Here is a 14,196-nt window from a genome sequence, read left to right on the forward strand (position 1 = left end):
GACCTCACAACTGTGATGCAGCAACAGATCCGCCTATCAATATCCAAGAATAATACAATAATTCTCATAAAAAGTACAAGTGAGGAAGCTGTTAAATCACAGTAGCTGTGATATGATTCTCCTTGAGTACATACTGTACAATTGTACAGTATGTTGCTATGGAAACCAATAATTATTTCGTTGATGTCAGAGTACAGCACTGTAACAATACCAGTGATCCATTATTGATGTTTTTCTCTTCACATTCAATCGCACGAGTTGGTAGTAATAAAAATGATATGCAGCCCAGTAATGTTCTTGTTTTTAAAAGAAATAAGATGAATTCCTCACGATGAAAAAGCAGCCACACACAGTCAATTAACTGATGTGCTCATTTAGCCTCACTCCATTAACTTTCCGTAGTAGTAAATTGGGATATCGATATATTTTTTTTTTTTTAAGTTCTAAATGATCTCTAGTGGGAAGCACAGTGTGCTAGTGGTTAGCATTTCTGCTTCCCAGCCCACTTGCTGTCGACTGAAAATGAGGCCCTGCCTAGAGGCTCAACTTGTGAATGTCACATGACCAAACTCAGAAAACCGGTGAGCCGTGATGTGACAGCTGTTACCTGATGTCATTTTCAATCAACAGCAAGTGGCAAGACAAAATGGCCGCCCCCTGAGTTTGATCAAAACAGGTGTATTTTTCTGCTTAATTCATATCGTCAAGAAAATGTTTTACTTTTTAGGCTGAGTTGCTCTTTTGGCTAGTTGCTAACACGTAGCAAAGTAACTACACACACTATACTACCGTGTCTGGGCAGTGCACAGAACTTCCCTTTATTTTTGTAGAAGCAAAAAGCAATTTCAACTATATTGCATCTCTTATATCACATCATATGTTATATAAGATATTAAAGTAGATGTCTCTTGTGTCTTTATACTTGTCATATCATCTTTTCTCCCTTCTTTTGTTTAGACTTTTCAATTGCCAATTTGTCAGTATCCCTGACAAATGCATGAAGCGCATCTAAAGTAAAGCTTCACTCAATTTTCAATTTACCCCCATAACCACTCGTTTATAGACACACACACACACGCGCTACAAGTTTATTGTTGAGAATCGGTTCGAGGCCTCCTCTGGGTTTCCACGGAGACGAGCAGAAGCAATAAGCACACACTTGACCCCGCCGCTCTGTTATTGGCCTCCGCACACACACACACACACCTCAAATCTAATCTGGGAAGCGTGAGCCTCTGAGGCGATATTCCTCCATCTGCCCCCCAGGACCAGAGAAGGGTGAAGGGGGTGAAGACACGAGGAAGTTAATAATTTCATTTCGAGCTGACCTGGGGAAGACGGCATCGATTGCTTGCCTCTTCGAGTCACCTCGTATCACCATCACAGGCACATACAGTCAAAAAACTCCTGATGATGGAGAGCGGATATCAGAGGAAGAAAGATAAAGTAGGAACAACAAACTATTTTTCCCAAATGGATAGGGCTGAGCGTTATGGTCTGCCAAGAAAATGTCTCCTCTTTCAGCACAAAAAGATGTTCCAATTTTAGTTTCACTTCTAGAAAAACACTATAACAATGACATCATTAAAATCAAGATTGCCCACTTTAACCACCATGCAAAACTGTGACAACTGTCTCGCTGTTTTTACTTCCAAATTCTTGTGCATCTTTGAGTACCATAAAGTTGAGTTCCACATCATCTTTGCAAGGATTTATTGTACTGGGACGTGACTGTTTAACATTCATATCCTTTGATTAATTCCTGTGTGAATTTCTCTGGTTATAATACAAACTGTGTCTAGGGGTGGGCAAACTTTTTGCTTGATTTTTAAAATAGACAAACCTAATTAAAAAAAAAAAAAGTTTGTACTTGTTAAATAAAAATAAATAGATGAATAATTCCTTCTCATTTTTGTTTTACAAAGTAATTATAATTAACCACTCATTTAATTAGCTTAATTAATAAAACAAATAATGCAATTTTAAATTGCATATACATTGACCAATTTTAAGGGAAAAGGGCTAAACTAGTGCAACACATATCGCATGCCTCTTAAAGTAGCACTTAGGAACTTTTCAACCTTAATAAAATATTTTCATAACTCTTCTGATGAAACATTGACCTCAAAACTGGTCGAATGGTACCTTTCCCATGGCCTGAGGGAGTCTGTATAATTTTTACTGGAACTAAGAAACTTTGAGGAGGATGGGAGGAACACTGCCACACACAGAAAAAAATTACAAATGTGCCTTATGGCATAGGTCAAAAGCTACCCCGGATGAAAGGACAGTCAAGGATCAACATTGGCCCAGATTTCACTCACTGGCGTGAGCTAAAAAAAAATAAAAGACGCAATGTGCTTGTCCTCATAGGAAATGTGGTCTTCCTTCAGACGTAACAATACCGCCATAATCAACGTAAACTGAAAGTTCATTAGTGTTGCTTTAATATTGCAAATGACTTTGACTCTGACTTATGAGTTTTTCAAGTTCAAGTTTTTTGTCTTGATTCGCAAGCAAAAATTTGAGTTACCAGCACTAGCTATGGTGGCAGTGAAGGTCACAACAAGCATCACTATGACAGACGGTGAACAAATTTGAGGTTTCCTTTCAAACTAAACATAAAACAAAGACTATTATTATTTAATCAAACCACATTTAGTTACAGAAGTCTGATATCTTAATGCTAATGCTGCTAGGCGAAACACTATAAACTGGCTCATGAAGTTTGCATTAATGTTGCGTTAATTATAAACGTTTAATTTAATAAATATATATGAACACAAACAATAGCAACACATGCAGACTGAGCATATAATAATACTAACATATATATTTTTTTACCCTTTGCGAAAGTGGCTAATATATATCAAGGCGCTACTATATATAATCCAGGGGCTAGATTAAAGATAGCCTACGGCCAATTTTCCCATCCGGTCTATGCTATTTTGTCCTCTCTCATTGTCTTCTTAAAGATCAGCTAACTCAATCGTAACACCATCAGTGGTGCTCACTGCTTTGACATGACCGCTATAGTCTGGGTTGCATCTGTTCAACATGCTACAGAACCCATAAAGCTTGCTTTCCTGACCGTCTTGATTTAAAATGTATTGTCAAGTGTACAGGAAGTGGATGATGTCATGACTGGAATAATGGGGGAGATGATGGCCACCTAATTCATCAGGCGTTTCTATTTCTCTCCATTTAGCCATAAATACACACAAAAAAAGCACAATGTTTTATGTTGGGCAAACTATTGCGATTCTTGGCACATATTTTCATTCTGGACTCAACTGAGCGGAAAATGTCCCAAAAGCAGCTTGACTTATTTCGTTATCGTGATTTCTTTCGCAACTAGAGACTCTTTGAAGGTAAATAAGCATGAAAATGTTTGGCTGAATTTATTTTTCATGTATTACAAGCGCAGATTTCCCCAGAGTGTCGCTTATTTGCGCAGGCAAGCAGCGAGTAGAAAGCTTTGAAATCTGAAACATGATCCTCTTGTTTGTGTCTGATAGTAGCGTGTGCGTGTGTGTTGAGTCATTGAAAAGCTACTGAAGGACTCCGCAGTACATCAGAACAATAAAAGCTTACTTGTGATGATTTCTTCCCCTTGGTAATCAGGTCAGGGTCAATTGTGGATGGCTGTGCGCATTTGTGTTGTCGGGTATCGTTTCCTTCTCTAATGCACCTTGCATATTTACTGTATGTTGCTTTGATGTTTGTTTTATTGTCTTTGTATATTTAATTTGAGTCTTGTATAGTACTTGAATTTGATGTAAACCTTCATTGTACAGACTGTTTATGAATCCTCTTCTGTGTGTTCTTCAGTTCTCCAAGGAGAAATACCTGCTGGAGTCTCCTCCCGAGAAGCTGCGTAAGGAGCTGGAGGAGGAGCTGAAGCTGAGTCCATCTGATATCAGGAGCCATGGCTGGTACCATGGGCACATACCCCGAGAGGTACAAATAGCTAATACATTATATTTGTTCATTGTCTATAGCACTTTATTCACACATATAGAGAATTTCAAGTCTTCAATCGCCAACATACAAATTCCACATAGGAAGACTGCAGCTGAGATTCTAACCCAGAACTGTGATGCAGACATGCTAACCACTCCATCACCATGCTGGCTTTTAAGATGTTGGAGGGAGAAAAAAGAATAAGAGCTTTTAGAGTGCATACATCAGCCAACTATTATCAGCTGCAACATAAATAACTAAGTGGCTGTTCTGTAAACTTTTGTAGTCAAGGGCCACAGTTGATTTTTAAATAGAAAGATGCACCAAATCAAATGCAGATGAGAAATAATAATAACAAAAAGATAGATATAAAATATGTAGAGCCATTACTGGAATTTTATAATGAATTATCATTTTTTTTATTTAATAGACATATTTGCTTTAAATCGAATTAAAACTGTTGCTGAGATTTTTTTAAATAATGTATTTTTTATTTTACTAATAGTTTGAGTAATTAAATTATAATTACATTTGTGAATTATTAAGTGAGATCATTGTGATTAAAGATTCTTAAATCAATAAATTTTAAAATATATCTAACTTTTAGCAATTATAGGTGAAGAACATCAAAATTAATGCAATTTTTTTTTGTTGACTCTTTATATTGTAAATGCTGACTCGGACAAAAATTAAAGAATAGAGTGGTCCGTTTGTGGCCCACGAGCCATACCTTGCCCACCATGGCACCAACGGATCTCTACTCACTATTGATATTTTAGCCATTTAATCAACCGCGGCGCAAAGCATACTGATCAAATACCATTTGGAGTGATTAGTCAAACAGATTTGTCAAGGCTTCGTAGTTTAAGTGACATCATTCTGTTTTTTTTGTTTTAATCTCATGGAAAGTAGGCTTTTTCCAAATGTGGATACAAATCGGATCCGTATGGTATATCGGCCTAGAATTAACAAAAATGAGCATGCCAACAGTAGCTTACCTTGTTGCCCTTGTTGCAACCAGTCCAGGGTTTACTCCTGCCTCTCACTCAAGTCAGGTGTGATAGGCTACAGCTCACTTGCAGCCCTAATGAGGCACTCTAAGTGCTATGAAAAAATGAGTGGATGGATAGGACTTGTTTGGTACGACATCACTAGAAGAAAACCTAGTATCATAATCAATTTTGTTATATAAACTGTAGACAGAGAGTCGTGCTCAATAAACAAACCCATGCTGATGAAAGCTACCTTGGCAGAGGTAATTAAACAAGATTAAAGCGTGGGTTGATGTGTCTTTCAAGCGGCCGTGCTATTTAAGCGCTCACTTGAGCGGCTTTTTAGCAGCGCAAACACTGGATGACACCGATTAATGACTCGCATCATCGCTCTCTCGGCTCTGCGGGATTGACTTTAGTGTTCACAAAGAGGGACGCGGTGCCAAGCAGACAGATGTACGCACCGCTCACATGTGCAATTGGATTTTGCAGCTGGCCGCAAACTCACCAGGTGCGTGCACAGGGAGGGTGCAATGGGGCGGTGGCCCCGGGCCATTATATTTATAATAATATTTCGGGTCATGTCCACTGCCGAATTTGGATTTTGGATGAATGCGTATTTTGAAGGGGCATCATCTTAGAAAATGCTCTGTCCGCAACTGCCAGCCCTGTCGAGAGAGCCAAACATTTAGTGCACTTTGCACGCCACTGACACACACACACACACATATTATGTACTGAGATGCACCCACACATGGAAGGTGTAGCTGGTGTCTCGTCCAGACACACACCCAATTAAACTGTCTGGGTTTTTCCCCCCATTTTGCATATTATACATTATTCATAGAGCTGTCCCAGTGTAAACTTAGTGGGAACTCGAAGCACTCTGTCTACCGTACACACAAACACACACACACACATACAAATCTACCCTGTAGTGGCTTTCTAGTGTGCCACTTACATGACACTACTTCCCTCTATAAGTTCTATATAGTTGGTCTTCCATTCATCCATTTATTATCTTTTTTTATTTTTTATTGAGAATTTGTCTCATTAAATAATTGGACTGTAATGGATTCATTAATCTCAATAATGAAATAGGATTATGAGTAAAAAGAATAAATAAATAAATAAATAAATTTACTGTGTTTTTCTTTATTTTATTAAATAATTGGTTACAATTATATCAATTGTAAATAACACGAATAAAAGTATTTTTATTTATTGTTAAAATAAACTTTCTAAAATATTTTAAATAAACAATATAACACATTTTTACCTGATTGAAAATTGTCCCTTGATCACGTGAGTTGCCCACCCTTGATTTACTGTGCCGATTAAACTGAACATGCATTTTGAATGCGGGAGGAAGCTGGAGGAAAAAACAAACAAACAAGCACTCTGAAAGTATGCAAACTCCACACAAAAAGGGGTCTGAGTTGGAACCCGGAACTTGAGAAGTGTAAAGGCAGACATGCTAACCATTTGTCCACTGTGTTGCCAATTTAGATGTAAACATGAAATAATCTCTTTACAGCTACCTCAATTTATGGTACCCCCTTTTTTTTTTAATCAATGGTGTAGTGCAACATTGTGGCGTTGTATTATTTTTTTGGTATACATATTTGATCTATGTTTTTACTGCCCCCTGCTGGTGATGTTGTGTGAGCACGTTCACAGTTTAACATCTCTGCAGGCACCTATTCTGCTTTAAAATGTCACTCTTTTTTTTCTACTATTTTTCTTCTTTATTTTATTTTATTTAAAATATTGAACACTTGTTTTTGTTTGCTCTTAGGCCTTAGGCTTTCACCCACCGTGACAGAAAGATTACATTTATGGATTGCTCGTCTTCAGTTATATTCAAAACAAAGTGCTCCTCCCCAATAATACTGAACACAATAGATTTCTACTGGGAAAAAAGGCTTTTCTCAGTCAGCAGTCGCTGCTGGCACCTTATTTGTCTCTGCCAGCTTGTACAGCATTTTGGCAGCTTTTTCTGTCGTTGTGCAACACAAAAATGTCCTTAGGCGTTGTTGTAATTAATCCTGATGGACCGGATTCCCATTATTTAACTGTCAAAAAATGATTTAAAAACACAACACTTTGACGAACGATGTAGAATAAGTGTGGCTCTTGGTCTTTAAGCCTTGCAACCTATCTTGCACTTTTTAGTTTATTCAATTTATATACTGAGAGACTCTTCAGATTAATGATCACAGTCTAGAGACAAGAATGAAGTTCGTTTTTGCGTTTAATATACTTTTTTCTTCAAGAAACCAAGCGTTAACTTACGTATCAACTTCCACAAAATTAATGTCAATACAAATCCTGTATGTCTTCTGTGAAGGTGTCAGAGACTCTGGTGCAGCATCACGGAGACTTCCTGGTGCGTGACTCCCTCATCAACGTGAGTGACTACGTGCTGACCTGTCGGTGGGATAACGAGGTGCTGCATTTCAAGATCGGCAAAGTCCTGGTCAAATCCAGCGACACCAAGGTACTCGTACTCGACTTCATCGCCAATGTCAACTTGTTATGGTCTCAGCTACAAGATGTGATCTATACTGAATTAGCTAGTTAGTTAGTTAGTTTATTTGCTACTTATTCATTAGTTATTTAGCACTATTATATAAAAGCTATGTTGCGCAAAAAATGTGAATCATGACTTACACATATGTACTTTTAAATATTTTTTTTTTAGCATTTTTCTTAAACCCCCAGTGATTAACTCTTTAATTTTTACTGAAGCAATCCCCTTCACTCCCTGCCTGTTTTACTGGATTTTGACTGATTTTGCAAGGCCCACAAAATATTGTGTTCTATTGCTATAAAAACATGGAAAAGAAAGATTAGAGTCTTTCTTTCATGAGGGAAAAAAAGGTATATTTCTATCTGTTTCCATTTGCAGCAATTATTATTGGAATATAGCTCACTTTCATCCATTTTCACATTCCTGGTGAAAACACTGGCAAAAAGAGCTTGTTGCAACATGGCCTTGGCCGATCTCTTATACTCTGCTGCCACCTGCTGGCCATTTTTTTGTAATAACTACCATTGCCTTAAGCCACCTTTTCATGTCAGAAGCTGCATCAAAGCCTCTGTATGCTCTTGCATAAATAAATTTAAAAAAAACATTTAAAAAAATTGTAAATTCATTTTTGGGGGTGAAGGACAAAGTATTAAAAAGCGGGTTTACATGTTTTTGGGTTTGAATGAGTTAATGTATAAAAATGACAAAGAAATAAGCCATGAGATCAGTGAAGGTGAATATTCACATTTGCTCAATATTAGGTGCAGTTTGTACTGGAGTCGGAAAGCTTCGACTCGGTCCAGGAGCTGGTGCGCTACTACGCAAGTCAGCGCAAAGCCATCTCGCAGTCCAGCGGTGTCCACATATACTGCCCGGTGTGCCGAACCCTGCCGCTGCGCTACCTGGAGGCCACCTTCGCTCTATCGGTCAGCAAGCACAGCTGCGCCTACTCGCCGTCCAATCAGAGAGGAGCGTACATCAAGAGACGCAGCGTCACCATGATGGACGGGCTCACGACGGAGAAGATGATGCCTCACAGGTGAGCCCGATACTGATGCCCAAGGTTGGGGAACCCAGGTCCAGACAGTAAAAACCCTACCACAGATTGGCCTTAGTCGCAGGTGCTTCTACTTAACAGGCAGGTAAATGGGCTCATCTCCACCTGTTGAGTAGAAGTACCTGTGGCTAAAGCCAAACAGTTTTTACTTTCTGTAGCCTAGTGTAAACTCTCATTTCATGTCTCCTCATTTTAGCCATTGTTTCATTTTATTGCTTCTTGTTACTCACGCAATCAGTGACTCAGACAGCCCCAGTCCAGTTGAGACACCAGCGGCACCGCCGGAACCTCAGCCGCAACCTGTGCCCAAATGCAGGTGGTGTGTGCATCATATGTATGTGTGGAACACAAGTGTGTAGAACTAGTACACCTGCCACATCCCTACAGTCCCTTCACCTCATCAGCACGTCCTCCCCTGAAGTGTGTCAAATGAATTTCAGATGGACCACTCAACTTTGTCTCCACTAAGACAATTTATATTGTAATGTTGCCTTTTTAAAGTGCTGGAAATTGCACTAAACAATAATGGCAGGCTTTCACCAAGGCAAAATGGTTCATAATTCGGATCAGCACCACATTGTGCACCTTCATAGAGAGCCACCATCTGAATTTTTATATTTAGAATTATCTACAAATTTTCAGCTTTGACCCTATAACATTGTATAAAACTTCAATAAAATGGTATTTTTTGTTTTATTTTACTATTTTTGGGGGATTGTTTGTTTTCTACTAAGAATATATGTGATGTTACAATAGCATATTTTCTTTTTAAGTAAAAAAAAAAAATCTAGTCTGTATGCTGTTACCTGTATGACTTTACATTACGTGTTATGACATCTCATATTTTCATATTATTTCATATTAACTTATTTCATATTAATACAGTAATACAGGGGTGGCCAAGTTCGGTCCTCGAGAGCCACTATCCAGCCTGTTTTCCATGTTTCTCTCCACTAACACACCTGATTCATGATCAGGATCGTTGTCAGGCTTCTGCAAAGCTTGCTGATGAGCTGATCACAAGGAGGAAGACATGGAAAACAGGCTGGATAGTGGCTCTCGAGGACCGAACTTGGCCACCCCTGCAGTAATAGGTTATACATATGCATAAATACGTACCAAAAGTTCCATCATTTCTGCAATTCCACCGATTTACACACAAAAGTGCACACAAATGTTGTAATACTTGCGGGCATATATTATCTTTATTTATCTTATTATTACTTTATCTTCTGCCAAAAGCAACTAATATTGCTGCAGCTTCCTGAGCAGCTGTGACTGTCTCCCTTGTGCGTAGCCAATCCATATGTCTGTATTATACTGCCCCCTAGTGGCCAAGAAGGACACACCAGAAGGAGCCGCACAATGAAGTAATCAGGATGCACAAACTGTTTGATTCTTGCATTCTATTGCTACGTGTTTTAATAAAGTACAATACAATACATTTACATTTTGCATCGTTAATCAAACTACTGATTGGCAACATTTCACACCATCAAAAAAAGAGGGGGGGAAATGGACTGCTAACCAGATCAGGTAGAGGTAGAGAACTTTCACCAAGGTCACACCAACTAAAAATGCATCTTCTCTCCCTAATAAGCACCGCTAACCACACCCCTCCCTGTCATGTGACACTACCCCCATCCATCACAACATCGAAATCCATCCATGAGGATTTTTAACATGTACGATTGCTTTTGCAGCCCTTCCACCATCCACCACCACAAAGACGCAATGAGGAACTGTGCGATGAGCATGGACCAGATCCAAGAGTACCGCTGCCCATTATCACCTGTCGGAGAGACGCCCATGTCTCCTGCATACTGTGCAAGTAAGCCCGCATCAATTCAAATCAGCCTTCATTTCTAAAACAGTGTCAAAATATGGCCTGCATTTCAATAGAATCAGATTATTATAATTACATCAAAAAATGTATATCAGTAAATAAAGACGTCTTTTCCAGAATAAAAGGTTACTAGAATTAGGTTATATGTTTAAATTACTCTTTTTAGAATGACTTTCTTCCTTTACTGTATATAACTTACAGTATATAACCTCTCTCTTCTCCAGTCACCAGACAGAGAGCCCACTCAGGTGGGCGGGTCCTGGCCGTGGTGCCCTCTTCCCCCGTCACACGGCGTTCCAGCGACCCTCAACTTAGCCCCTCTTCCAGCAACAACCCCCCGGAGCATCCCGCCAACATCTCTCACTCGGCCCACTCGTCTCCCGCCCATCATCCCGCTCTCCAATCACACTCCTCCGAAACAGCGGGCAGCTACTGCGACCTCAGACCTTGCCCGGCCGGGCCCCCCAAACCTCCCACCAAGAGCTACGTGGAGCGGTTGCGGGTGGAGGAAGGGAGGAAGGAGGGTGTGAGGGGGGAAGGAGACGGGATGTGCAGCGCTCCTCAGGTGGAGACCGCTTCCTTGTTCCGGCCGTCCAGGTATGTGACTAACTCGTTTGAAGGAGTTTCTCTTTTTACTTCGCACTCGTTCTGAGCAAGAACTGACATATAAATATGCTGTATCATTGCGATAGAGATTCTTTCTGATAAATATTTTACCCTTCAAAAAAAAATTCTACATATTGGGCCCTATTTGCACGCCTAGCTGTGCACATGAGTGGAATTTTCTTTCTTTTGGCATTTTCATAGACTGACTTTAGAAATGGGTTTTTACACCATTGTGGGACGCAACACAACTTGGGCAGGTGAGGCGCGCTGACATGGTGAAGAACGTTTATAAAGAACTGCAAGAAGCTCTAATAATAATAATAATAATATTGTCAGGTTCAGGCAACCTAGAACATTTAATAGACAACAATCAAAAAGAAAGACAAGAGATTTGTATTCTTTTTACTCGCCGAGGAGAGCGGACACAGAGCGTGTTTGTAGTTCACAGTCTCCTCTCCACTCTGAACACACATCGCCGCTCCCCATCTTATTATTGTTTTTACATGGAAGCTGTTATTCTAAGGGAGGGGGCACACACATACACAACAGCAGCTTCAAAGCAAACAAATCACCGTGCAGATAATAATGTAGACATGTTTTTCTTCAGCACTGAAAGTTTCATGGTCAAGCCTCAAAGTTCAATCGCAAAACATTCCAGTTGCCATCTTGCGATAAGAGCATGATTGATACTCCCTTTCACAGAATAAATGCTTCACAATACTTGGAAGAGAAAATATGTGGTAAATATACATTAATCCTAACAAATAATAATAATAATAATAATAATAATGCAAGTCATATTTTTGAATGAAATATACTGTAATTACATCCACCACACAGAATCTACCAAAATCGCATCACACCCTTTGTGGCACAACTTAGACCTGGTTTCACCTGGTCTAAAATCTAGTCTGCTTATTATCACCCAATGTGCCAGAGGTCTGTAATAGAAAAACATCCTCGATCCGCCAGTTAGGACAAAATTCCCAAACACAGTAAACTAAAGTTGCCGTAGCACGAAAAGGAAGATGTGCCAAATTTTTACGCCAAGCGCATGTGTGCCTTTCTATGAAATAGGGCCAATGTGTCAACTGGAGGTTTTGCTGGAAAATTTAGACATAAAATGTTGGTCGTTAGGTGTTCACGGAGGCCCCAACATGCTTGGGACCCATAATTCTACTGTCTTAATGTGAGCAGTGTGATGTAAGTTACCACATACTGTATATTAATTATGACCTAGGCAGAAATGTGAGCTAATGTTACTGAATGGAGCTCTTTTAAACCAGGAACTGCGATATACTGGTGTCAATGAGAGCAAAATGTAGCTGCCCTTTGGTTCCAGTGTTGAGCAGCCCGAGGCGAGGCTTTGTCCTCTGGCCACAGATACTGCGGATGCTGTATTTTACCACACTTAGAATACCCCAGGACGACACGCCCGATAAAGCTTGTAAAAACATGCTGCTCGGGTGCACCAGTGGCTGTAATAAAGAGAGAGAATGACCACTATCTTAGCCCTTCCAGAAGACTAATGTGGCATTCTAAAGGAGTTATTGATACGTCACACAAAGCATCCATGTTTGAGGCAAAGGTATTTTGTACATATATTTTTAACTAAGTCAGCTGGGGGGGAATAAAGGGACTGAAACAGACTGTCATGCACACATCATTGTGGAGTGACCACATGTCAGATTCAACTGGGATCTTTGTTAAATGGGAAATCGTTTTCAGTTGGTTTACCATTGTTCACTTTAATGTTTCCTATGCAGGTATGAGTCTTGCATCATGCCGGCCGACAATAAACCTCTGGAGATGTCTGTGCTGAAGAGAGTGAAAGAGCTACTGGCTGAAGTGGATGCAAGGACGGCGGCAAAACACATCACCTTGGTGGACTGCACGGTACATGAACACACACACAAGCACATGGTGTTCATAACTTGATTTTCTATTCGCATTACTAACGACAAGCGGTATACAAAATGGATGAATGGATATTTATCATTCACGCAATGCACAAAATACAATAGATATCCTTTTTTTCTCCCACCCTCTTGGGCAGATTGCAAGAATACTGGGCGTCAATGCAGATATGCAAAGAATGATGGGAGTGTCCTCAGGCTTGGAGTTACTCACACTACCTCACGGACACCAGCTGAGACTTGACCTACTGGAGAGGTGCGCCGTCTTCTACTTCAATACTTCCGCCTTTCTTTCTTTCTTTCTTTCTTTCTTTCTTTCTTTCTTTCTATCTATCTATCTATCTATCTATCTATCTATCTATCTATCTATCTATCTATCTATCTATCTATCTATCTCCTTTTTTCTCTCTTTCTTTTTTCTCTCTCTCTTTCTCCCTTCTCTTTTTCCCTTTCTCTTTCTTTCTCTCTTTCTTTTTTCTCTTTCTCTCTCTTTCTCTCTCTCTCTCTCGCTAGCTAGCTAGCTAAAAATTGGGTTTAGCGGTCACCGTACGTCAAAGAGATTGCGGCTGAGCCCATTTGAACTCTGTTGCTAACCAAAACAGCAGCACCTACTAAACAGTTTCTCTGCCCAATTAAAGTGTGGAGTCGGATTAGATGTTATAATTGAATTCTCTTTTGAGTCTTATGTGGGGAGTGGAGACGGCTGGCTTTTCCGCTCGTTAGCTTTCCAGTCGACACTCATTTGATCACGCCTCAATGTTATGCGTCCGACAATAACATCTGGAGATGTCTGTGCTGAAGAGAGTTAAAGAGCTACTGGCTGTGAAGTGATTTATGGAGTAACCCTAACGCTATTTTTCCAAGTATGTCAGTAGTTTGTACAAATAAATGCTAAATAAATAAAGTAAACTTGTCATTGTCTTTATGAGAAAATACACCACCTAAAGCATATGAGTGATATAGAAATAACGTTAGTAAGCTCTTATATCATTACATTATGTCCATGAGCTTGTCTTTGATTTGTTTGCACAGTGTTGTAATATTTGAGGGAATTTCATATCTACAGTAAACTGCACATAAATGTTATCATCATATTCTCATTTTTTGCTCATTTTTCTTCTTCAATTCTGTGCATTTTGTGGTTATTGCTTCATCCCACAAATTCATGTTGCTTACATGTGTGACATCATTTAAAAGGGAAATTAATAGTCTTTCCCACCGTATAACTTGTTTTTTTTTTTTGCTTATAAGGATTGTTACAACAAATTGAAAAATATCTAGGA

At 39.5% G+C, this 14,196-nt stretch overlaps 1 protein-coding gene across 3 annotated transcripts in view; it reads left to right on the forward strand.

Annotated features, from left to right (window-relative positions):
* Positions 1-14,196, forward strand: part of sh2d3ca (SH2 domain containing 3Ca) — a 45,593-nt gene that overhangs the window by 24,623 nt on the left and 6,774 nt on the right. For 2 of the 3 annotated variants that reach the window (XM_077543040.1, XM_077543041.1), the window contains exons 2-9: positions 3,832-3,960; positions 7,306-7,455; positions 8,250-8,527; positions 8,784-8,861; positions 10,249-10,376; positions 10,616-10,988; positions 12,764-12,893; positions 13,054-13,169. In XM_077543040.1, coding sequence (XP_077399166.1) covers positions 3,832-3,960; positions 7,306-7,455; positions 8,250-8,527; positions 8,784-8,861; positions 10,249-10,376; positions 10,616-10,988; positions 12,764-12,893; positions 13,054-13,169 — 1,382 coding nt within the window. The remainder of the gene's footprint in view (positions 1-3,831; positions 3,961-7,305; positions 7,456-8,249; positions 8,528-8,783; positions 8,862-10,248; positions 10,377-10,615; positions 10,989-12,763; positions 12,894-13,053; positions 13,170-14,196) is intronic. The other variant, XM_077543042.1, reaches the window with a different exon arrangement.

This window comes from Vanacampus margaritifer, chromosome 14, assembly GCF_051991255.1.
Source record: "Vanacampus margaritifer isolate UIUO_Vmar chromosome 14, RoL_Vmar_1.0, whole genome shotgun sequence".
NCBI lineage: Eukaryota > Metazoa > Chordata > Actinopteri > Syngnathiformes > Syngnathidae > Vanacampus > Vanacampus margaritifer.